The 26,611-nt window shown below is 46.3% G+C and overlaps 1 protein-coding gene across 1 annotated transcript in view; it reads right to left on the reverse strand.

Moving 5' to 3' along the window:
• CPNE4 (copine 4) overlaps positions 1-26,611 on the reverse strand; it is an 828,774-nt gene that overhangs the window by 90,212 nt on the left and 711,951 nt on the right. Inside the window, exon 11 of the mRNA XM_077269031.1 lies at positions 20,664-20,797. Within this exon, the coding sequence (XP_077125146.1) occupies positions 20,664-20,797 (134 nt within the window). The remainder of the gene's footprint in view (positions 1-20,663; positions 20,798-26,611) is intronic.

Here is a 26,611-nt window from a genome sequence, read left to right on the forward strand (position 1 = left end):
GGGGTGTGGGAGGAAACCGGAGTACCCAAAGGAAACCCACGCAAACACAAGGAGAATATACGAATCCCTTACAGATGTTGTCCTCGGTGGGATTTAAACAAGGACCCTGGTACTGCAAAACAACAGTACTAACATAGTTACATAGTTATTAAGGTTGAAGGAAGACTTTAAGTCCATCTAGTTCAACCCATAGCCTAGCATGCCCTAACATGTTGATCCAGGGGAAGGCAAAAAAACCCCATGTGGTAAGAGTAAGCTCCATCATGGGGAAAAAAATTCCTTCCCGACCCCACATACGGCAATCAGACTAGTTCCCTGGATCAACGCCTTATCAAGGAATCTAATATGTATGCCCTGTAATATTATACTTTTCCAGAAAGGTATCCAGTCCCCTCTTAAATTGAAGCAATGAGTCACTCATTACAACATCATACGGCAGAGAGTTCCATAGTCTCACTGCTCTTACAGTAAAGAATCCGCGTCTGTTATTATGCTTAAACCTTTTTTCCTCCAGACGTAGAGGATGCCCCCTTGTCCCTGTCAGCGGTCTATGATTAAAAAGATCAGCAGAAAGGTCTTTGTACTGTCCCCTCATATATTTATACATTAACATAAGATCACCCCTTAGTCTTCGTTTTTCCAAACTAAATAGCCCCAAGTGTAATAACCTATCTTGGTATTGCAGACCCCCCAGTCCTCTAATAACCTTGGTTGCTCTTCTCTGCACCCGCTCCAGTTCAGCTATGTCTTTCTTATACACCGGAGACCAGAACTGTGCACAGTATTCTAAGTGTGGTCGCACTAGTGACTTGTATAGAGGTAAAATTATGTTCTCCTCATGAGCATCTATGCCTCTTTTAATGCATCCCATTAATTTATTTGCCTTTGTAGCAGCTGCCTGACACTGGCCACTGAATATGAGTTTGTCATCCACCCATACACCCAGGTCTTTTTCATTGACGGTTTTGCCCAGAGTTTTAGAATTAAGCACATAGTTATACATCTTATTACTTCTACCCAAGTGCATGACCTTACATTTATCCCCATTAAAGCTCATTTGCCATTTATCAGCCCAAGCTTCTAGTTTACATAAATCAGCCTGTAATATAAAATTGTCCTCCCCTGTATTGATTACCCTGCAGAGTTTAGTGTCATCTGCAAATATTGAAATTCTACTCTGAATGCCCCCTACAAGGTCATTAATAAATATGTTAAAAAGAAGAGGGCCCAATACTGACCCCTGTGGTACCCCACTACTAACCGTGACCCAGTCCGAGTGTGCTCCATTAATAACCACCCTTTGTTTCCTATCCCTGAGCCAACTCTCAACCCACTTGCACATATTTTCCCCTATCCCCATTATTCTCATTTTATGCATCAACCTTTTGTGTGGCACTGTATCAAAAGCTTTTGAAAAGTCCATATACACTACATCTACTGGGTTCCCTTGGTCCAGACCGGAACTTACCTCTTCATAGAAGCTGATCAAATTAGTCTGACATGATCGGTCCCTAGTAAACCCGTGCTGATACTGGGTCATGAGGTTATTCCTCTTCAGATACTCCAGTATAGCATCCCTTAGAATGCCCTCCAGGATTTTACCCACAGTAGAGGTTAAACTTACTGGCCTATAATTTCCGAGTTCAGTTTTTGTCCCCTTTTTGAATATTGGCACCACATTTGCTATACGCCAGTCCTGTGGTACAGACCCTGTTATTATGGACTCTTTAAAGATTAAAAATAATGGTCTATCAATGACTGTACTTAATTCCTGCAGTACTCGAGGGTGTATCCCATCCGGGCCCGGAGATTTGTCAATTTTTGTGATTTTTAGACGCCGCCATACTTCCTGCTGGGTTAAGCAGGTAACATTAAATTGGGGATTATTATCACTAGTCATATTGGCTGCCATGGGATTTTCTTTTGTAAATACTGATGAAAAAAAGTCATTTAGCATATTGGCTTTTTCCTCATCCTCATCCACCATTTCACCCAGACTATTTTTAAGGGGGCCAACACTATCATTTTTTAGTTTCTTACTATTTATGTAGTTAAAGAATATTTTGGGGTTATTTTTGCTCTCTCTAGCAATGAGTCTCTCTGTCTCAATCTTTGCTGCCTTGATTTGCTTTTTACATAATTTATTTAATTTTTTGTATTTATTTAATGCCTCCTCACTACCTACTTCCTTTAATTCTCTAAATGCTTTCTTTTTGTCACTTATTGCGCCCCTTACAGCTTTATTTAGCCATATTGGTTTCCTCCTATTTCTAGTATGTTTATTCCCATACGGTATATACTGTGCACAGGTCCTATCCAGGATGCTAATAAATGTCTCCCATTTTCTTTGTGTATTTTTATGCCTCAGGATATCGTCCCAGTTAATTGCACCAAGATCCTCTCTCATCCGTTGGAAATTTGCCCTCCTGAAGTTTAGTGTCCTTGTCACCCCTCTACTACACATCTTATTAAAGGAGACCTGAAAACTTATTATTTCGTGATCACTATTCCCCAAGTAACCCCCAACCCTTATATTTGATATGCGGTCTGGCCTGTTGGTTAATATTAGGTCTAGCAGTGCCCCCCTTCTTGTTGGGTCCTGAACCAGTTGTGAAAGGTAATTGTCTCTCATAGTTGTCAAAAACCGATTACCTTTACTGGAACTGCAGGTTTCTGTTCCCCAATCTATTTCAGGGTAGTTGAAGTCCCCCATAATTATGACTTCTCCTTGAGTCGCAGCTTCATCTATTTGCTTTACGAGGATATTCTCCATTGCTTCCATTATTTTTGGAGATTTATAACAAACCCCTATCAGTAATTTATTATTTTTTCCCCCTCCCCTTATCTCCACCCACAGGGACTCTACATTTTCATTAGATTCACCTATATTATCACGCAGGATGGGTTTTAAGGTCGATTTTACATACAGACACACCCCACCCCCTCGCTTATCTGTACGGTCATTTCTGAACAGACTATAGCCCTGCAAGTTAACAGCCCAGTCATGGCTCTCATCCAGCCATGTTTCAGATATCCCCACCATGTCATAATTATGTTCCAACAACATTAGTTCTAATTCGTCCATTTTGTTGGCGAGGCTTCTGGCATTAGTATACATGCACTTGATGTTCCTCTCTGTAACTCTATTCTTTCTTAAATTACTAACTGTTCTAACCCCACCCCCCATGCCACCGCCACCCCCAGCTTCCATATTTGTGCCCAGGTCTCTATCTGCACTATCTTCCCCTCCTATAAAATGAATACCCTCCCCCCAATCCCTAGTTTAAACACTCCTCCAACCTTCTAACCATTTTCTCCCCCAGCACAGCTGCACCTTCCCCATTGAGGTGCAGCCCATCCCTAGCGTAGAGCCTGTAGCCAACTGAGAAGTCGGCCCAGTTCTGCAGGAACCCAAACCCCTCCTTCCTACACCAATTCTTGAGGCACTTATTAACCTCCCTAATCTCCCGTTGCCTCTCTGGCGTGGCACGTGGTACAGGCAGTATTTCAGAAAATACCACGTTGGAGGTCCTTGCTTTCAGCTTGCAGCCTAATTCCCTGAAATCATCTTTAAGGACCTTCCACCTACCTCTAACTTTGTCATTTGTGCCAATGTGCACCATGACCGCTGGGTCCTCACCAGCCCCTCCCAGTAATCTGTCCACCCGATCAGCGATGTGTCGGACTCGAGCGCCAGGTAGGCAGCACACCGTTCGACGATCCCTGTCTTTGTGACAGATTGCCCTATCTGTTCCCCTAATAATTGAGTCCCCCACTACCAGCACCTGTCTGGCCTGCCCTGCTCTCCTATTTCCCTCCTTACTGGAGCAGTCACTCCTCCGGCTTTCAGAGGACATGCCTGGCTGCAGCAGTGCTACCCCTGTACTGGCACCCCCCTCATCTGCCAACTTAGCAAACTTATTGGGGTGTGCCAGATCAGGACTAGCCTCCCTGGCACTCTTCCCTCTACCCCGCTTCCTAACTGTCACCCAGCTAACTGCCTCACTGTCCTGCAGCTCCATCCTACCATCCCCCTCCTCATCTATCCCATTGAGCGTCTGCTCTGTGAGCAGAAGACTCCTCTCCATATTGTCTATGGATCTCAGTGTTGCCAGCTGCACATTTAGATCCAGTATCTGGGTTTCCAAATGCACAACGTGCTCACATCTCGCACAGCAGTATGCACCCTCGACCGGCTGATCAAGGACCGCATACATACTGAGCCAACATGCTTGTTTCATTTTCATTTTACTTTGTGCCCAGCTCGTAGCAAACTATTCACTAGAATAAAAGGGTTTGTGTGCATGTGCACGTCCACATGTTGATTGTGTCAAAATTTTAGTTATTGACATTGGTGGTGTACATTCTCCCTCTGTAATCCAGATAATCCTATTGCTTTTTAAAGCATTACTGGTTTTACACATAAATGCCTGGTAAACCCATTTAATATTCTGTTTACTACTTACCATTAGTGATGAGAGAACGTGCTCCCCACTACTTGTTACTCGCCCGAGTATCACTGTACTCGGTGTACTTGGCGAGCACCGATCATTTCCGGGATTGCTCGGCCGGAACTCTGGTCTCCACCCTGTATTTTTGGTGGTCTTTAGACACCCAATCAATATGAAGGGATTGACTGCCAGGCACTGTAACGCCGCAGCCATCTTTGCTGTGGTCTTGCAGTGATTGGCTGGCCGCACAGCATCATCAGGGATATAAGAGACCGGACATCGCCCTGCTAGGCGCATTCAGCTTTGGAATCAGACAGTGTAGGGAGAGCTGCTGCTGAGATAGGGTCAGATTTAGGGATTTCTGAGTCAGTGTGGGGTCTAACATCCTAAACTACTCAAATCCAGCTAAACCAACAGTCCTTCTAAGGACTAATTCCGGAGTATATAGGTTGCAGTGTTAGATAGGCAGGGGAGTGTACGTCGCTCTATACATATCAGTGCAAGACCTGCAGGCACTGTGTGCTTGTATATAGATATCATTGCATACATCAAGAGGGTCCATTCCATTACTGTCTGCTGCTGCTGCTACCTATAGCATATATTTACCGTATATACCTAGCCCTAGGTATAATTGGCTAGGAAATTTTTTTCCCAGGTTAATAGAGATTATTTTATTGCAAAAGCAATCCAGAGCCCTTTTTTTTCTCCATTTTGTTTTTGACACTGCACAATACAGCTAGATCCTTTTCCTAGCACAGCGTGAAAATCCAGCAATTTTAAAGGGGTCACAAAAATCACTTATGAGTGCGCAGAAAAATCTTTCATTTTTTTGTGGTACGGTAGAGTAGAATTTTTTTGAGTGTCTTACACAATTTTTGACACCATTTTGCTGAACCCCCCCAAAAATACATACAGACCACATATTTTACAGTGTGGTATGCCTAAATTCCATTTTTTTTGCTGTCTGTTACTCTAGCTATATACAGCACTATTTTGCAGACCCCCCAAAAATGCAGGCCACATAATTTGCAGTGTGGTATTTCCGTGACAGGCCTCGTATATCTGCGTGCTCGAAGTTTGGGCATTTTAGGCCGGTATTCCAGTTTTTTTCCTGTCTGTTACTCTACTTATATACAGCACTATTTTACATTTTAAAAAATAAAAAATACAGGCCACATACTTGGCAGTGTGGTATTTCCGTTACAGTCCTCATATATCTGCATGCTCCAAGGTTGGGCATTTTAGGCTGGTAACACAGTGCTTTTCCTGTCTGTTACTCTACTTACTGTATATACAGCACTATTTTGCATTTAAAAAAATAAAAAATACAGGCCACATATTTAGCAGTGTGGTATCGCCGTGACAGCCTCATATATCTGTGCTAAAAATTTGGCCATTTAAGGCCTACATATTCTAGTGTTGCTGTCTGTTACCCTACTTATTGACACCAATTTGATAACCAAAAAAACATTTTTAACTACAGTCCAGATAATTTAAAGTGTAGTTTTCCTTCACACATATCACATACAAGTTTGCTCCCAATTCAGCCATTTGTAGTAAACGTGTAAAATATTCTAATCAATTTACAATGGGCAAGGCGCGTGGCGAGGGACTGGGAAGTGGAAGTGATGGTGATGGTGCATGCAGAGGCCGAGGCCGTCGGCAAGCTGAAATTGGGCCACAAAAAACACCCACATCTTCTCGCTAGACCTTAGAGTCCGAAGTCCTAGGGGACCGCAGCAAGACATCACTATTGACGCCAGAGCAGTGTGAAAAGGTTGTTGGTTGGATAGCAGATAACACTTCCAGTTACTTGGCCACCAGCACCCTGTCTTCCACACAGTCAAGTCTGAGTAGCCGTGAATCTGGACCGTATATTACTCTCCCTGATCCTCCTTCCTCCCATCATGATGAGTGCCCAGAGACAAATGATCCCACACTCGGACACTCCGAAGAGCTGTTCACTTTTCCATTTATAGATTCGGCCATCTCACCCAGTCCACTTGAAGCGGGGCAAGATGAGATTCCATGTAGTGATGACCAAATATTTGAGCAGCCATGGTCACAAGAGGTGGACGATGATGAGACACAATTGCCAGAAAGTAAGGAGGAGGACCAGGGTGCAGAAGTGGAAGATGAGGTGGTGGATGATATAGTAACTGACCCAACCTGGCAGGAGGACATGCAGAGCAAGGACAGCAGCACACAGGGGGAGGGAGGCGTAGCCCCCCTCTGGCGGGAAGAAGCAGTGTGGTGGCTGCAGACAGAAGGCGGGCAACCGTTGCCCGTAACACCAACACGACGGAAGTTGCCAGTCCAACTGTTATGTCTTCCCGAGTCTGGTTATTTCTTAAAGACTCTGCCAATAACCCCAAACAGGCCATTTACAAAACCTGTCATACTAGCATCATCAGGGGTAGCAAAACTGCCACCACCAGCATGATCAGGCACATTGCAGCAAAGCACCTGACTTTGAGGGCCCAACTCCAGGCTCCAGGAACAGCGTCTGTGGGTGACACCACTGCTTCTTCTACTGTATTGTGTGCAAGCCAATCCCCTGTCCACGGTGCATGCGAAGATGTCTCCTGCCCTGCACCTGCCGTTGCCCAGACTCAAATAGCACCATCATCAAGCACGTCCACATCCTTGTCCCAGCACAGCCTTCACTTGGCTCGAGGAGACAGAATCTTTCCACAGCCTGATGGCAACGGCCATCCCAAGGTACTCGGTCCCCAGCCGCCACTATTTCTCCAGGTGTGCCATACCGGCATTACACAAGCACGTGTCCCACAACATTACCCGTGACCTCAACAATGCAGTTACTGGGAAAGTACACCTAACCACAGACACATGGACAAGTGCTTGTGGCCAGAGATGGTACATCTCGCTGACGGCACACTGGGTTAACCTAGTGGAAGCCGGGACCCAGTCAGATCTTGGGATGGAACATGTCCTCCCAACACCAAGGATTGCGGGCCCTACGTCAATCAGGGTTGCCCCCACAGTCTATAGCTCCTGCACCTCCTCCTACTCTTCAGCCTCCATCTCTGAAATGAGCACATCAGTCCCAAGCTGGAAGCACTGCAGCACTGCCAAATCCAAGCGGCAACAACTGTGCTGAAGCTAATCTGCTTAGGTGACAAACCACACAATGCTGAAGAGTTGTGGACAGCTCTGAAAGAGCAGGCAGATCTGTGGCTGACACTGCTGAATTTCCAGCCAGGCATGGTTGTGTGTGACAATGGCAGGAACCTGGTGGTGGCTCTGAGGCGAGCTGACACATGTACCATGCCTGGCCCATGTGCTTAACCTCGTTGTTCAACGGTTTCTAAAAAGCTAACCGGAGCTGCTGGATCTGTTTGTGAAAGTACAGCTACAGCTTCAGCCACCCTTGCCGTGCTTCAGCAGTGATTGCAGCTACCGGCTCACCGACTGGCGTGTAATGTCCCCATGCATTGGTACTCTACACTGCAGATGTTGGAAAGGACTTGTGAGCAAAAGAACGCAGTTGTTGAATACCAGCATCAACAAGGCCATCATTATTCAGGTTAGACTCCATACATAAGACATCAGGAGTGGATATGGATGTCAGACAAATGTAACATCCTCCAAAACTTTGAGGAGTCCACCAAGATGGTGAGCGGCGATGATGCCATAATTAGCATCAACATCCCGCTTCTCTGCATTCTGAAAAGCTCTCTGCTTACAATGAAAGAGGATGCATTGCAGGTGGAGCAAGGAACCATACAGGGTGATTACACACAGCCCAGCCTCATGTCATCCAGCGTGGATTTTTGACAATGAGGAAGAGGAGGAGGAGGAAGAACAAGAGCTACTTTCATGCGCTGTAGACGGTATTACAAGCACAACTGTCATACCATCTGTTCAGCATGGATGGCCTTAGGACAGGGAGGAAGAGGAGGAGGAGGACACCTTGGTAAGTCATCCTGTTGGTGAGGCATGCAAGGCTTGCCTGTTACCAGTCTGGCACACATGGCTGACTTTATGTTTTACTGCCTTTCCCGTGGCCCTCATATTGTAAAAATTTGGGGTGACAGTCATTACTGGGTAGTGACACTTTCAGACCCATGCTACAAGGAGAACTTTCAATCTCTTCTTCCAGAGGCAGACAGGTGTACTAAAATGATACATTACCAGAGGGCCATTCTTGCAGAATTAGTAAAAAAAATTCCCATCTCAAAATGCTGGCGGCAGACGTAACAGTTTGTTGGACAACCAAGAAGTACAGGCGAGAGAGACAACTCCAATCCAGCAGAGGCAGGGGAACACTGGCAAAGTTCTGGGATAGTTTTCTCAGACCCTCCCATCGCCCAGGCCCTGAGGAGTGGGGTAATGTCAAAAGGGATGTAATGTTTTTTAAGATGCTGAGAGAGTAGCTTGCTGCCCATACCAACAGCCTCTGTGAGTCCTCTGTGCCTTGTAATTATTGGCTATCCAAGCTGGACACGTGGCATGAACTGTCTCTCTATACCTTGGAGGTCCTGGCCTGCCCTGCCGCTAGTGTTTTGTCAGAGCGGGTTTCTAGTGCCGCTGGTGGAATTATCATAGATAAGCATATCTGCCTGTCAACAGAAAATGCAGACAGGCTGACTATTATAAAAATGAACAAGGGCTGGATTGGGCCAGACTTCTCTACACCACCAAATGACAGTGAAACATAACCTCCAATACAGTGTCTTTTTGGGAGGTGTATTCCCATGCACCTTTTCACACCCACACATGGGTAAACGCTTCCTGATTTTGGCGATTTGGTGTACTTCTCCTCCTTGTTCTCATCATCATCATCATCCACCACCACCCCTAGAACACCAGGGTAAACGTGTTCTATGCTGCTACAGCCAGTCAATTTTTTGGCAAGGGTGTCTATGATCCCCATAAAAATGTTGTAAAAAATGTACCCCCATGGGGAAATGTTTGTCAGGCCATACACTTAGTGTATGGGCATTCCAAGTCTAGGAGACCCACTCCTTTAAATTGGGCCTATTTTTAATGAGGCCTTCCTCCATGTCTCATCATTAGTGTTGAGCATTCCGATACCGCAAGTATCGGGTATCGGCCGATATTTGCTGTATCGGAATTCCGATACCGCGTTCCGATATTTTTGTGATATCGGAAATCGGAATCGGAAGTTCCCAGACTCTCCTTCAGGCCCTGGGATCCATATTCATGTAAAAAATAAAGAATAAAAATAAAAAATATGGATATACTCACCCCTCCGGCGGACCCTGGACCTTAGCGGTGTAACCGGCAGCCTCCGTTCCTAAGAATGCAGTGAGTGTAGGACCTGCGATGACGTCGCGGCTTGTGATTGGTCGCGTGAGCGGTCACATGAGTGGTCACGCGACCAATCACAAGCCGCGACGTCATCGAAGGTCCTTCACTCTGCATTCTTAGGAACGGAGGCTGCCGCTTACATCGCTAAGGTCCAGGGTCCGCCGGAGGTGTGAGTATATCCATATTTTTTATTTTTATTCTTTATTTTTTACATGAATATGGATCCCAGGGCCTGAAGGAGAGATTCCTCTCCTTCAGACCCTGGGAACCATCCAGGATACCTTCCGATATTTGTGTCCCATTGACTTGTATTGGTATCGGGTATCGGTATCGGCGAGATCCGATATTTTGCTGGTATTGGCCGATCCAATCCGATACCGATACTTTTGAATATCGGAAGGTATTGCTCAACACTACTCATCATCCACCCCCGCTAGATCACCAGGGTTAACGTGTTCCGTGCTGCTACAGCCACTCTAGTTTTTTGCAAGGGTGTTTATGATACCCGTAACCATTTTTTTTTTTTTAAATTGACCCCAAGGGGAAATGTTTGTCAGCCCATACACTTAGTGTATGGGCATCCAAGTCTAGGAGACCCACTCCTTTAAATTGGCCCTATTTTTTAATGAGGCCTTCCTCAACGTCTCATCATCCACCGCCACTAGATCACCAGGGTTAACGTGTTTCGAGCTGCTACAGCCACTCTAGTTTTTTGCAAGGGTGTTTATGATTCCCCTAATAAAAATATTTACACAGTATGTTGATGTGTACCCCCCAGGAGAAAATTTTTGTCAGCCCATACATTTAGCATATGGGCATTACGAGTCTAGGAGGCCCGCTCCTTTGTAATGGGACAGTTTTTTTTATGAGGCCCTGTCACGATTCACACCGTGACTGTCAAGATCCCTTAGCCGCTGCCCACAATATGTCACGGATCGGGGTGACTTTAGACCAGCAGCCGGCTGTCACATGTGCAGGGGGCTTATCCTAGTTATCCCTCCACTGCCACAATGTGATGAAAAATACACACACGAGGCTATTGACCTCTTAGTTTACAGCAGGGGCTTATTTTAGGTATCCCACTGCTCTTCAGTATACCATGAACTGCAGGGATTTGTGTCTATCCCGCTTACAGTTCCACTTAACACTTGCAGCTCTCTGGCGCCCCCCTTACTCTCAGGTCAGATTAGGTACTGCACCTGGGGTAATTAGTCGCCAGAAAGGCTGCCTGCTATGTACTGGCTATTGGGCGCACTACAGCAACGCGATAACTACTCCCACTCAGGCAGGAACAATAATTATCAAGCCGCAGTCGCTACAGTGACCCCCCAACAACCGGCACACGGTAAGCTGCCACCAGCGCCGATTAAACGGGTTCGGCTGCTAACCCAAAACAGTAGCGTAATTCCCTTCAGAGACAGGGTACGGTTTAGGGCAGGAAGAACGAACTAGTATTAAATATGATACCCCATAAATGATTTTTAGGCAGTGTTTATAAAATATTTCACAAAGATGTTACAAATGAGACAATTGCAAATATGTACAAGGTAATTATAAAAATAAAAGGATTAAATGAAGAAAAGGTAACACTCACATATTCTCAGATCATTGCATTGCAGGCAACAGGCTAGGAGAGCTTTCCATCTATCCCAGTGCATTGGCACTCGCAGTCTGGTCGCTTCAGGTAAAAACTCACAACTCTCCTCTCTTGGATGCCTGCCAGCACTTAAAACCTACAGTCTGTGACCTCACAGAAAGGGCTTGGTTTTCCAACTCCTCCTACCTCTTCGGTTTCACTAACTGGGCATTAAATATATCTGATGCCCGTAACTTCGCTACAGAACATAAAATAATCGCACCATACCCATCGTTCATCTCATAGTATCGTGGGCATTCCGATGAGATCAAATATGTCCTATTTGTCACGCACACTGACAGAGAAATCCCTACCTCTGTACCAGATGGAGCTACAAGCCTGTGATTAGAGTGATGCGTAGATCCTCCGAGTGTGATTATGACGATATATTTTGGTGTTCGTAACTTAAACGGTTTGCATAATATCTTCCAAAAACAGAACAAAGACCTTCCATGCGTTCTAGAAGTTTCTCTAACAGTTCCTGCTAACACAAATTTCTCTTGCAGCTATGCTAGTCGTAAATACCTTTCGTCAATAAAACTCCCCCACAAGGTAAGCTCTTCTACACAGACAGATAGAAACACAGGGAAGGAAAGAGAACCAGAGAGAGGGGGGGTTTTAGCCCCCGCATGCTAGCAAGAAAACTAACTTATGATATTTCATACCATATCGTGACACCTCCCCCTTTTGGCGTGCGCTACGGCGGCAGGACCTCTCGGTATGCCTCCATGCGCACCTCCGTGGGTTCACCCTGGCGGGAGAGTCCATCTGCATTACCATGCTCTTTGCCCGCTTTGTGTTTAACGGTGAAGTCAAATTGCTGAAGGGCAAGGCTCCAGCGTAGCAACCTGCCATTGGTTCCACACATGGTGCTTAGCCAGCGCAGAGGGTTGTAGTCGGTCACCACGGTGAAGGTGCGACCGTACAAGTAGGGCTGCAAGCGCTGCAGGGCCCAGACTATGGCCAGGCACTCATTCTCAATGGTGGAGTAGGCCACTTCCCTCGGCAAAAGTTTCCGGCTCAGGTACAACACGGGGTGCTCTTGGTCCTCCGAGTCAACCTGGCTGAGCACAGCACCCAGGCCAAACTCACTGGCGTCAGTCTGTACCAAGAACGGTCGACTGCTGTCGACGGCTTTCAACACAGGGGCGTTGCACAGTGCTGTTTTCAACGCCTGGAAGGCCCCCTCACAGCCATCTGTCCAGTTGACGATGTGGGGTAGCTTCTTCCTGGTGAGGTCCGTCAAAGGTTTTGCCAGGCTACTATAGTGCTGCACGAAGCGCCTATAGTACCCTGCAGTGCCCAGGAAGGACATCACCTGTTTCTTGTTCCTGGGAGTGGGCCAGTTCACGATCACGCCCACTTTGTCAGGCTCTGGCTTTAGGGTGTTTCCACCTACCCGGTGCCCCAGGTAGTGAACCTCCCTCATGCCCATCTGGCACTTTCCCGGCTTGATAGTCAGTCCTGCTCGGTGAATTCGCCCGAGCACCTCTTCGAGATGCTGCAGGTGTTCATCCCAGGAGGGACTGAAGATGGCAATGTCATCTAAGTACGCCACAGCGTACTTCTCCAGTCCCTGAAGCAGGAGATTGACCATCCGCTGGAAAGTGGCAGGGGCATTCTTCATGCCGAAAGGCATGACCGTGGACTCGTACAGTCCAAAGGGTGTGATAAAGGCGGACTTCTCCTGCGCCTCGGGGCTCAGGGGAATCTGCCAGTATCCGCGACTCAGATCCATTATTGTCAGGTATTCTGCGCCAGCTAACTTCTCAAGCAGTTCCTCGATGCGCGGCATTGGGTGCGCGTCAGAGGCTGTAATGGCGTTGAGCCCCCTGTAGTCCACGCAGAACCGGGTGGTCCGGTCCTTCTTTGGCACGAGAACTACAGGTGAGGCCCACGCGCTCTTTGACCGTCGAATCACCCCCAGCTGTAACATCTCATCGATCTCCTGGCGCATAATCTGCTGCACCTGGTCAGAGATTCGATAGGGTGTTCGCCGTAGTGGGGCGTGATTCCCGGTGTCCACCTCGTGGACGGCTAACTCAGTCCGTCCAGGCCGGTTGGAGAACACGACCCGGAAGGGTTCCAGCATGGTTTGCAACTGCAACCGCTGTGGTTCATCTAGCGAGGCGCTTACCTCCACGTCCTCAATGGACCCACGGGCCTTGGCTTGGGCCAGCATGTCCAGGAGGGTGTCTTCCTCCCCGTCTTCGGGTAAGCTGCAGACCGGTAGGACGAAAGGTTCACGTTCGTGATGAGCCTTCATCATGTTGACGTGAAAGGCCTTTCGCCTACCCCGAGTGTGGTCAAGCGTGACCACATAGGTGACCGGGTTGAGCTGTTGGTGGACGACGTACGGGCCCTCCCAGGCTGCCTGAAGCTTATCCGTTGGTACAGGAACCAGCACCCACACCTTTTGACCCACGTGGTAGGTCCGCTCCCGGGCGTTCTGGTCGTACCAGTGCTTCTGTTCAGCCTGAGCCTGCGTCATGTTGTCATGCACCAACTGCGTCAAGGTCTGCATCTTGTCACGGAAGCGCATGACATACTCCACTATGGACACTTCAGAAGGGTTCGGCTCCTCTTCCCAGGATTCTCTTACCAACCCAAGGGGTCCCCGGACTCGCCTGCCGTACAGGAGCTCGAAGGGGGAGAACCCCGTCGAGGCCTGCGGAACCTCTCTGTAAGCGAATAGCAGGTGTGGGAGGTACCGCTCCCAGTCGCGCCCTTGTGTCTCAACCAGCATGCGTAGCATCTGTTTGAGGGTACCATTGAAGCGTTCACACAAGCCATTGGTCTGTGGGTGATACGCACTCGATACCAGGTGCTTCACCTGCATTTTCTTACAGAGAGCCTCCATTAGGTGAGACATAAATTGGGTCCCTCGATCAGTAAGCATTTCCCTGGGAAATCCTACCCGTGAAAAGATGGCCAACAGGGCATCCGCCACCTTATCTGCCCTAGTTGACGACAGAGCTACTGCCTCTGGGTACCGGGTAGCGTAGTCTACCACAGTAAGAATATATTGCTTTCCAGAGCTGCTGGGGATGGCCAGCGGGCCCACAATGTCCACCGCAATCCTCTGGAAAGGCTCCTCTATCACTGGCAAAGGGATCAGGGGAGCCTTAAGAGCAGGCCCCGCCTTCCCCACTCTTTGACAGGTGACACAGGAGCGGCAGTAGTTTGACACATCTGTCCCCATCTTAGGCCAATAGAAGTGTTGAGACAGCCGGGCCTTAGTTTTGCTGATCCCCAAGTGTCCAGCTAGCGGGATCTCATGGGCAATCCGCAACAACTCACCCCGGAATTGCTGTGGGACGACCAGCTGTCTTTCCCTCAACCACTCCTTTTGTGATTCTCCGGGTACTGTCTCCCGGTACAACCTTCCTCCTTCCCAGAACACCTTCTCCTTATCAGTCTCGGAGAAGCGCGTCCCGGCGAGTTGTCTCAAACTCTCTAGGCTCGCATCTGTGTGCAGAGCGGCCTGAAACTCCTGGCTAGGGGAAGCCAAAAGCGATGTCAGGGTCCCTTCCCCACGGGAACCCTCTGGGACCTGCACTGGGTCCACCTCTGGTTCAGTCACACTGATGACTGAGGAGGGTCCGGAAGGCAGACAGGTATCTGCGTTCCGGGCACTCTGACTGCGGGTGACAGCAGCTACGTAGGCTGTCTCCCCGGGGATTTCTACAGACCCACCAGCCGACGCTGCTATGGGCTCTACCTCCCCATCCACCCCCATTACCTCAGGAGCATTGCTACTTATGGGCCAGTTACCTTCCTCGGTGGCACTGGTCAATTGCATGGCATCACCTTCCTCACGGTTCCCATGTATTTCCCCATTTCCGGTAGCACCGACACTTGCCCCTGCTAGGGGTTCCTCAGCCGTCTCACTCCGCAGAGCGACGTGGCTGAGCACTCCTGTACCTATGGACACATCAACTTTCACAGAAACATCATTATCAGATACAGTTGGCACAGGTACAACATTTTCACCATCAATCCTAGGGAAAAAATGGTTAGCAGATGCATCACTACAAGATAAAGCATGGTCAGGTAACACATGCGATTTCCCATCATCATCATCATCATCATCATCAGGGTTAACTTTACCCTCATTAGTAGATTGGGAAGGAGGGTCATCCACGAAGTATGCAACCAACCTCCCCAAATCAGTCCCCAACAAAACATCAGTGGGCAAATTATCAGACAGCCCCACTTCCTTCACCCCGCTCCCAGCACCCCAATCAATAAAAACCCGGGCCATTGGCAAGGGACAGCTGATGCCCCCAATCCCAGTGACAGTTAGGGTTTTCCCCGGAATGATTTCTTCAGGGGCCGCCAGTTCGGGTCAGATGAGGGTTCGTTCAGCCCCGGTGTCCTTGAGGCCTGTAGCAACACGACCTCCCACAGTGACGGGCTGTACGTTGTCACACACCCTCCCAACCACACCACCCACCAAAAGAACGGCTGCATTAGGCCCTGGGGCCTGGGATGAGGGGTTCTTCTGCCTGGCTGGACATTGGTGACTGAGGTGTCCAGTCTGCCTGCAGTGGTAACACTGGCGAAGTTCGGTGGTAGGTCTGGCGCTGTTGGCCACGGGGACAGGACCTCTGGTGTGTTGGCTGGCAGGGGTACTGGCGTTGGCTGCAGGCTTACCCCCTCTCCAGCTGGTGGTGACTGGCTTCCGCACTTCCGATCTACGGTTGGCCTCATAGGCATCGGCAATCTGCGCTGCTTTCGTCACATCGTTGGGTTCTCTGTCCATCACGAACTGTCGCACTTCAGTTGGGCAAAGACGGAAGAACTGGTCTTTGATCATCAGGTCTCGCAGCTGTGTAAAGGTGGTCACTGACAGTCCTTGGGTCCACTGGTCAAAGTGGGTCCCCAGTCTATGCACCACATCACTGTAACTGTCGTGTGGGCCACGTAGGAGGGTCCGAAACTTTTTACGGTACACCTCGGGTGTAAGCTGGTACTTAGCTATGAGAGCCTGCTTGATGGCCTCATAGTCACCATCTTGTTCTTGAGGGAGGACAGCAAACGCCTCCAGAGCTTTTCCTCTCAGCCCTGGTGTCAGGTACCGTGCCCATTCTTGTGTAGGCAGCTGGTACTGTCTGCAGGCCTTCTCAAAGGCCCGCAGAAAAGTGTCCAAGTCCCCATCCTTTTCCATAACAGGAAAGTGGTCGGGCCGGGGCTTTGGTGTCTGAGCGCTGCTGGGCTCACGACTGGACTGGGACGACCCCTGCATTTGCAGTCGGGCCATCTGCAGCTGGTGCTCCCGCTGCGCTTGGGCCTCTCGCTCAGCTCGCTCCTGGTATTGCTGGATCAGCTGCAGACGTCGGTCCAGGTCATCTGCGGAGCATTGTTGCAGAGCCAGCTGCAGGAGGGGGTCTCCGCCTCCCTGGTTGCCAGTAGGGCCCGTATTCGGTGGTTGGACCTCTGCTGCAGCACCATGCTCGCTTGTGCCGGCTTCTGCGGCCTCTGGGCTCTGTAGCCTGGCTTGGTCTGCTTCGAGTTGCACCAGTTCAGCGACCATTTGAGTCTTGGTCATGCTGTGGGGGTTCAGGCCATGATACGTGCATATCCCAGCAAGAGCGTCCCTCTTCTGCTGGGCGTACCAGGCTTCTCCTTTCGCAGCCATGGTTGCCAAATAAAAGATAGGATAGAAAAACGAAGAGAAAGGGAAGGGATAATTACCAGTACACAATTGTCTCACAACTAATAAACACTGAGTTCGTTCTCCAAACTTATTTGCGCAGAGTTCTCGCAAGAACTTTCTGCAAGTTTTTAGTGAGAGGAATGATTGCTCAAACCAAATCACTAATGCTCTAATATCCCACCGCCTTGCCACCAATATGTCACGATTCACACCGTGACTGTCAAGATCCCTTAGCCGCTGCCCACAATATGTCACGGATTGGGGTGACTTTAGACCAGCAGCCGGCTGTCACATGTGCAGGGGGCTTATCCTAGTTATCCCTCCACTGCCACAATGTGATGAAAAATACACACACGAGGCTATTGACCTCTTAGTTTACAGCAGGGGCTTATTTTAGGTATCCCACTGCTCTTCAGTATACCATGAACTGCAGGGATTTGTGTCTATCCCGCTTACAGTTCCACTTAACACTTGCAGCTCTCTGGCGCCCCCCTTACTCTCAGGTCAGATTAGGTACTGCACCTGGGGTAATTAGTCGCCAGAAAGGCTGCCTGCTATGTACTGGCTATTGGGCGCACTACAGCAACGCGATAACTACTCCCACTCAGGCAGGAACAATAATTATCAAGCCGCAGTCGCTACAGTGACCCCCCAACAACCGGCACACGGTAAGCTGCCACCAGCGCCGATTAAACGGGTTCGGCTGCTGACCCAAAACAGTAGCGTAATTCCCTTCAGAGACAGGGTACGGTTTAGGGCAGGAAGAACGAACTAGTATTAAATATGATACCCCATAAATGATTTTTAGGCAGTGTTTATAAAATATTTCACAAAGATGTTACAAATGAGACAATTGCAAATATGTACAAGGTAATTATAAAAATAAAAGGATTAAATGAAGAAAAGGTAACACTCACATATTCTCAGATCATTGCATTGCAGGCAACAGGCTAGGAGAGCTTTCCATCTATCCCAGTGCATTGGCACTCGCAGTCTGGTCGCTTCAGGTAAAAACTCACAACTCTCCTCTCTTGGATGCCTGCCAGCACTTAAAACCTACAGTCTGTGACCTCACAGAAAGGGCTTGGTTTTCCAACTCCTCCTACCTCTTCGGTTTCACTAACTGGGCATTAAATATATCTGATGCCCGTAACTTCGCTACAGAACATAAAATAATCGCACCATACCCATCGTTCATCTCATAGTATCGTGGGCATTCCGATGAGATCAAATATGTCCTATTTGTCACGCACACTGACAGAGAAATCCCTACCTCTGTACCAGATGGAGCTACAAGCCTGTGATTAGAGTGATGCGTAGATCCTCCGAGTGTGATTATGACGATATATTTTGGTGTTCGTAACTTAAACGGTTTGCATAATATCTTCCAAAAACAGAACAAAGACCTTCCATGCGTTCTAGAAGTTTCTCTAACAGTTCCTGCTAACACAAATTTCTCTTGCAGCTATGCTAGTCGTAAATACCTTTCGTCAATAAAACTCCCCCACAAGGCAAGCTCTTCTACACAGACAGATAGAAACACAGGGAAGGAAAGAGAACCAGAGAGAGGGGGGGTTTTAGCCCCCGCATGCTAGCAAGAAAACTAACTTATGATATTTCATACCATATCGTGACAGGCCCTCCTCCATGATTCTTCCAAGGGGAGATTGGGGTGCGTGCAAATTTGGGTCAAGGCGGCCCTTGCATTTATTGCATAAGGAAACAGTATGTCAGGACCAACTGAAGAATGTGAAATGGGGTTTCCTGTGGCCATCCAGCACCTGGGTTCAAAGGCTTATTGAGGTGCATATGACTTGGTAGCAAGGCAGGCCTTGCAGTCAATACATAAGAAAACAGTATGGTAGTACAAAATGAATAATGTGAAGTGGATTTTCCTGTGGCCATCCAGTATGTGGTTTTAAAGGCTTATTGGGGTGCATATGACTTGGTAACAGGGCATGCCTTGCAGTCAATGCATAAGAAAATAGTATGGGAGCACAAAATACATACTGTGAAGTGGGTTGGTAGCAGGGCAGGTCTTGCAGTCAATGCAACATTTTTTCAGGAAGCCCTCCTGTACCTCTCATGAAAGGGGTATTGGGGTGCATCATAATTTTTGGCAGCCCAGCCAACCACTGCATAGGCAATAACATCATAGGAGACCTACTGTTTAATAATGGCTCTATAAGAATATTAATGCCACCTGATGCCCCTCTAAAAATAGGCTTGGTGACTTTAAGAGTCCTTCCTTTATAAATGAAACAATATGTGTCTGCTTAAGTGTCACACACCACATGGTCAGCTAGGGTTGTTAAATGTTACAATGACATTTCCCAGTGAATGTATTTGTATTGGTTGAAATCAATGTTAACGTTGAAAAACGCATCAAAAACGCTGCGATTTGAACATAGCCCAAGTGGTGGAGGAACATTTAGGTCTGGGGTTAATTATTTTGCCTTATATACAAGTCATTACCCTGGAAAGTATGTACCTTAACATATTTTCCAGCAAAATTAATTTTGTTTTTTCGTTTTTGTATGTTTTTTGGGTGCACCTTTAAAAATGGTGTAAAACTGTGACAACATTGTTTACAGCCGTGGAGTCAGAAATGCTTCCAGGGACATTTCCCATGATGTTCCTGTGTAATTTGAGCAGTGTTTCCATCATTTTGAAACATTTTTAGACCTTAAAAGGACCCCCAGGGGTGATCACTGTAAAAATGCTGGGGTCTCCCATAGACTTACATTGGGCTCATTGTTCTGTCCGAGTACACGAGTATTCCAATTTGTTCGACCCGGACAACGAGCACCCAAGCATTTAAGTGCTTGCTCATCACTACTTACCATACCTACCTACATTTCACACCCCCTCTAATGCACCCTAGACCACAAGAAGGAACCTGCACTTCTACAGTAGAGTACTATAGAAAATAGGATATTGTTTCTAATTTTTATTATTGGATTCATAATGATTGTTAAATCTGAATTTTCAAGAAATATATGAGAAAGCTAATCTTACCTGCATATTCAAACATTTTCACAACAGTCAATAATCAGAAGAGAAGCCAGTAGTTAATGGGAGGAATGCTGCCATAGAGTATCCTATTCCTAATATATTTGTATTGTCATCTAGTGTAAGGCACTTAATGATTTATTTTGCTAAGTCACTCTCCAAACTGCAGGTCAATAGTATTTGCCACTGTAGAATTGCAAATATACAACTTTCGCAAATAAATATTCATGTCTTATCTACATTGTGCTAGACATTATTAGGCGTCATTCTTTAATGATTGATTGAAAATAATCAAAAGCCAGACTGTTTCTGCTTGTATAATGTCGACAAGGTCGACTAGCAAGCGCTCTGCTTATTACAAAGTGGATTGTGTTACCTTCACAGACTGAGATACTCGGCTATGAAGTCTGCTTATTATGTACTATAAAAGGAACCTTAAGACAGACTTTGGGGAATACCTGTAGAGGTGGATAAACATCTTCTTGCATCAAGATTCTTGAAAATAATTATAATGCTACAGACAAGCCAGTTATTAGGACATTGTAAACAATTACAGAGAGATACATAATAGGATCCCCTGAGAAGGCCAGTGAAACAAATCATATGTTACCTGTCATAGTCTTGGCAAATCTCCCCAACAGCCACCAGTGCTTTGAGATACTCATTGGGCTGGTAAGGATGGATATAGTGCAGGGAGCAACTGTTCCGTGGGTCACCGTTCGATGCTGTGAAATCAATTGCTACCTAGAAATAAACAAAATGCATCAACATTTATTACTGTGTATTACAGGACTAGCAAACCTTCTTACTGTATTTTGTGTTAAGAGCTTCAAAATGTATTTAAACATAAATAATTTGTAAATAATGTACATGTACTATATAGGATAAAGTATTAGATGGGGTCTTGCACAATTCTAATAGGTAAAAATATTTTTTTATAATTAGTTATCATTAACTACAACAACTTATAGTTTCTTTCAGTCAAATGCAAGAATATCAGGAGTGTCTTGATTTCTAGAACGTCACTGCTCTTCATCTAATCAGTACAAAGCCTAACCTTAATGTAAATGTCTCCGATGTGCCCTATCCATTCCCATAGTTGAGAAACTATGCGTTAAATTCTAGTTATAGGAATTATGTATTTGTGCATCAATCCTATGTTAGTTGCTTAACACCAGGTCCTTGCCACTTTGCTTCTGGTCCTGTGCTCAACACAAAACAGGACCTTCCACTTAAGATATTAAGATGTCATTGATGTCACATGAAAAAACACTATAATGATTGCTTAGTGAATCTTACATTGAGCAGGGGGTGAACAAGATGACCCTGGAGGTGCTTTCCAACTCTCACATTCTATGATTCTATTAAAATGCTGATATCAGTTATTCTGCAGGTAAGTAGCTTTCCAAACCGCCTCATGCCCACACCTTGAGCCCCGCTGCCTGGAGAAAATGAACTTCATTTCTCCCGGCAGTGTTCGGGTTTAAGTCATGGCATGGGTGCAGCATCGGCGTGGGTTCAGTCAGCACTCTGTGTATAGAGAGCGGCGACTATAACCGCAGTCCCAACTCTGACTGACAGCTCACTCAGTATTAGGACTGGCTGTCAGTCAGTGCCGGGGGCGCAGTTACAGCCTCCACTCTCTATACGCAGAGCACTGACTGAACTCATGCTGGTGCCTTCCCGTGACTGAAACCCAAATGCTGCCGGGAAGAATAAAGTTTATATCCTCCCAACAGCAGGGCTCAAAGTGCGGGTGCCGGGCGGGTTCAGAACGCTATTAACCTGTAGATTAACCACAGGTTAAGAGCGGTTTTCACATGACAGGTATCCTTTAAGCTCATAACCTTGAGTAGTGTGTCAGCCAGCCCCCTTCTTTGTCACAGTCAATGCATAAACAGAGAAGGACGCTGGCTCAGCTATTGAAACAACTAGTTAGCCATTATATATTGCTCTGTGTCATTTACTAAAACAGGAATTGCTGTCTTGTATCATACATGGGATCAGAAATGAAGCGAACAGAATCTTGTATGGAACAGTTAGATGATGATAGGTACAACTGATGATGGTTGGCACTGGTAAATATAATAACATTTATTTTAATATGTAAGATATATTACTTAAAGGGAATTTAAGCAGGATTTAATTCCTCAAGCTAATTATATGGGCATGTAGCTCTTTCAAAGACAATTGCAGCAATACCTTTATATGACCAGTCCGTTCCTCGGTTAATGACAAATCAGCATTTGAATTTATATGAAAATGAGCCCACAGTGCTATTGTAAATCTGGAGCCTTAGTCATTCCAGCTCTACTCCCTGCCCAACACCGCCACATCCTGCTTCACTGATGACTCCATTGCCTGAAGTCATACAACATAGAGGCTGTCAGTCAAGCAGGAGGTGGCAGCAGTGGGCAGGGAATAGAGCTGAAGTGACAGAGACTTCTGCTCTACAAACAGCACTTCTGCCTCATTAGCATATCTATTAAAATACTGATTTCTCAGTAATGTAGGAATGTGAAGGTATTGCTGGACAAGTCCTGGAAAGAGATACATGTGCATATACTGTAAATAGTTTGGGGGAGAAATCCTTCTGACAGATTCCCTTTGAACAATATGGCTTGTACTTTCAGTGTTCTTTAGCTAGCGCTATTGTAACGGTTATTAGTAGTGATGAGCGAGCACTAAAATGCTCGGGTGCTCGTTGTTCGGGTCGAGCAGATTGGAATACATCGGGTACTCAGCCAGAACAACGAGCCCAATGTAAGTCTATGGGAGACCCGAGTATTTTTACCGCAATCTCCTCCTGGGGTCCTTTTAAGGTCTAAAAAAGTCTGAAAATGATGGAAACACTGCTCAAATGACACAGGAACATCATGGGGATCGCCCCTGGAAGCATTCCTGACTCCTAGTTCACAGCTGTAAACTTTTTTTTCTGAGATTCCTGCCACCAAAAACAAACTAAAACGAAACCAAAATGGATTTTGCTGGGAAATATGTTAAGGTACATCCTTTGCAGGTTAATGACTTGCCTGTAAGGCCAAATTATTAACTCCAGAATGAAAATTACCTCCCCCACTTAGGCTTAGTTCAGACGCAGCATTTTTGAAGCGTTTTTAAACTTTAACATTGCTTTCAACCACTACAAATGCATTCACTGGGAAATGTCATTGTAACATTTAACAACCCTAGCTGGCCATGTGGTGTGTGCCCAATTCCCAATTTATGCCCAATTCCCCAATGTGGGTTCCTTTTTTTACAAAATAAAAGAGTGCCATCACAGCCCCCTTGCCCAAAATGCACCGTACAGAGCACGTTCAACCTGGTGATCTAGTGGCAGGTAAAGGACACATTGCAGGAGACAGAATGAAGATGTATGCCCAATGTAATGTCATGCCCAATTCCCCAATGTGGGGTCCTTTTTTTACGAATTAAAATAGTGCCATCACAGCCCCCTTGCCCAAAATGCACCGTACAGAGCACGTTCCCCCTGGTCATCTAGTGGCAGTTAAAGGATACATTGCAGGAGACAGAATGAAGAAGTAGGCCCAATGTAATGTCATGCCCAATTCCCCAATGTGGGGTCCTTTTTCTACAAATTAAAATAGTGCCATCACAGCCCCCTTGCCCAAAATGCACCATACAGAGCATGTTCACCCTCGTGATCTAGTGGCAGTTAACCCCTTCATGACCCAGCCTATTTTGGCCTTAATGACCTTGCCGTTTTTTGCAATTCTGATCAGTGTCCCTTTATGAGGTAATAACTCAGGAACGCTTCAACGGATCCTAGCGATTCTGAGACTGTTTTTTCGTGACACATTGGGCTTCATGTTAGTGGTAAATTTAGGTCGATAATTTCTGAGTTTATTTGTGAAAAAAACGGAAATTTGGCAAAAAATTTGAAAATTTCGCAATTTTCACATTTTGAATTTTTATTCTGTTAAACCAGAGAGTTATGTGACACAAAATAGTTAATAAATAACGTTTCCCACATGTCTACTTTACATCAGCACAATTTTGGAAACAATTTTTTTTTTTTGCTAGGAAGTTATGAGGGTTAAAATTTGACCAGTGATTTCTCATTTTTACAACAAAATTTACAAAACCATTTTTTTTAGGGACCACCCCACATTTGAAGTCATTTTGAGGGTTCTATATGGCTGAAAATACCCAAAAGTGACACCATTCTAAAAACTGCACTCCTCAAGGTGCTCAAAACCACATTCAAGAAGTTTATTAACCCTTCAGGTGTTTCACAGCAGCAGAAGCAACATGGAAGTAAAAAATGAACATTTAACTTTTTAGTCACAAAAATGATCTTTTAGCAACAATTTTTTTTATTTTCCCAAGGGTAAAAGGAGAAACTGGACCAGGGACGTTGTTGTCGAATTTGTCCTGAGTACGCTGATACCTCATATGTGGGGGTAAACCACTGTTTGGGCGCATGGCAGGGCTCGGAAGGGAAGGGGCGCCATTTGACTTTTTGAATGAAAAATTGGCTCCAATCTTTAGCGGACACCATGTCGCGTTTGGAGAGCCCCCGTATGCCTAAACATTGGAGCTCCCCCACAAGTGACCCCATTTTGGAAACTAGACCCCCCAAGGAACTTATCTAGATGCATAGTGAGCACTTTAAACCCCCAGGTGCTTCACAGAAGTTTATAACGCAGAGCCGTGAAAATAAAAAAATAATTTTTCTTTCCTCAAAAATGATTTTTAGCCCAGAATTTTTTATTTTCCCAAGGGTAATAGGAGAAATTGGACCCCAAATGTTGTTGTCCAGTTAGTCCTGAGTACGATGGTACACCATATGTGGGGGTAAACCACTGTTTGGGCGCACGGGAGGGCTCGGAAGGGAAGGCACGCCATTTGGCTTTTTGAATGGAAAATTAGCTTCAATCATTAGCGGACACCATGTCGCGTTTGGAGAGCCCCTGTGTGCCTAAACATTGGAGCTCCCGCACAAGTGACCCCATTTTGGAAACTAGACCTCCCAAGGAACTAATCTAGATGTGTGGTGAGCACTTTGAACCCCCAAGTGCTTCACAGAAGTTTATAACGCAGAGCCATGAAAATAAAAAATAATTTTTCTTTTCTCAAAAATGATTTTTTAGCCCACAATTTTTTATTTTCCCAAGGGTAACAGGAGAAATTGGACCCCAAAAGTTGTTGTCCAGTTTCTCCTGAGTATGCTGATACCCCATATGTGGGGGTAAACCACTGTTTTGGCACACGTCGGGGTTCGGAAGGGAAGTAGTGACGTTTTGAAATGCAGACTTTGATGGAATGCTCTGCGGGCGTCAGGTTGCGTTTGCAGAGCCCCTGATGTGCCTAAACAGTAGGAACTCCCCACAATTGACTCCATTTTGGAAACTAGACCCCAAGGGAACTTATCTAGATGTGTAGTGAGCACTTTGAACCCACAAGTGCTTCACAGAAGTTTATAATGCAGAGCCGTGAAAATAAAAAATGTGTTTCCTTTCCTCAAAAATATTTTTTTAGCCCAGAATTTTTTTATTTTTGCAAGAGTAACAGGAGAAATTGGACCCCAAAAGTTGTTGTCCAGTTTCTCCTGAGTACGCTGATACCCCATATGTGGGGGTAAACCACTGTTTTGGCACACGTCGGGGTTCGGAAGGGAAGTAGTGACGTTTTGAAATGCAGACTTTGATGGAATGCTCTGCGGGCATCAGGTTGCGTTTGCAGAGCCCCTGATGTGCCTAAACAGTAGGAACTCCCCACAAGTGACTCCATTTTGGAAACTAGACCCCCAAAGGAACTTATCTAGATGTGTGGTGAGCACTTTGAACCCCCAAGTGCTTCACAGAAGTTTATAACGCAGAGCCGTGAAAATAATACATGTGTTTCCTTTCCTCAAAAATATTTTTTTAGCCCAGAATTTTTTATTTTTGCAAGAGTAACAGGAGAAATTGGACCCCAAAAGTTGTTGTCCAGTTTCTCCTGAGTACGCTGATACCCCATATGTGGGGGTAAACTACTGTTTGGGCACATGCCGGGGCTCGGAAGGGAAGTAGTGACGTTTTGGAATGCAGACTTTGATGGAATGGTCTGCGGGCATCATGTTACGTTTGCAGAGCCCCTGATATGCCTAAACAGTAGAAACCCCCCACAAGTGACCCCATTTTGGAAACTAGACCCCCCAAGGAACTTATCTAGATGGGTGGTGAGCACGTTCAACCCCCAAGTGCTTCACAGAAGTTTACAACGCAGAGCCGTGAAAATAAAAAATCATTTTTCTTTCCTCAAAAAAGATGTTTTAGCAAGCAATTTTTTTTTTTCACAAGGGTAACAGGAGAATTTGGACCCCAATATTTGTTGCCCAGTTTGTTGTGAGTACGCTGATACCCCATATGTGGGGGTAAACCACTGTTTGGGCACACGTCAGGGCTCGGAAGGGAAGTAGTGACATTTGAAATGCAGACTTTGATGGAATGGTCTGCGGGCGTCACATTGCATTTGCAGAGCCCCTGATGTGCCTAAACAGTAGAAACACCCCACAAGTGACCCCATTTTGGAAACTAGACCCCCGAAGGAATT

This window comes from Ranitomeya variabilis, chromosome 6, assembly GCF_051348905.1.
Source record: "Ranitomeya variabilis isolate aRanVar5 chromosome 6, aRanVar5.hap1, whole genome shotgun sequence".
NCBI lineage: Eukaryota > Metazoa > Chordata > Amphibia > Anura > Dendrobatidae > Ranitomeya > Ranitomeya variabilis.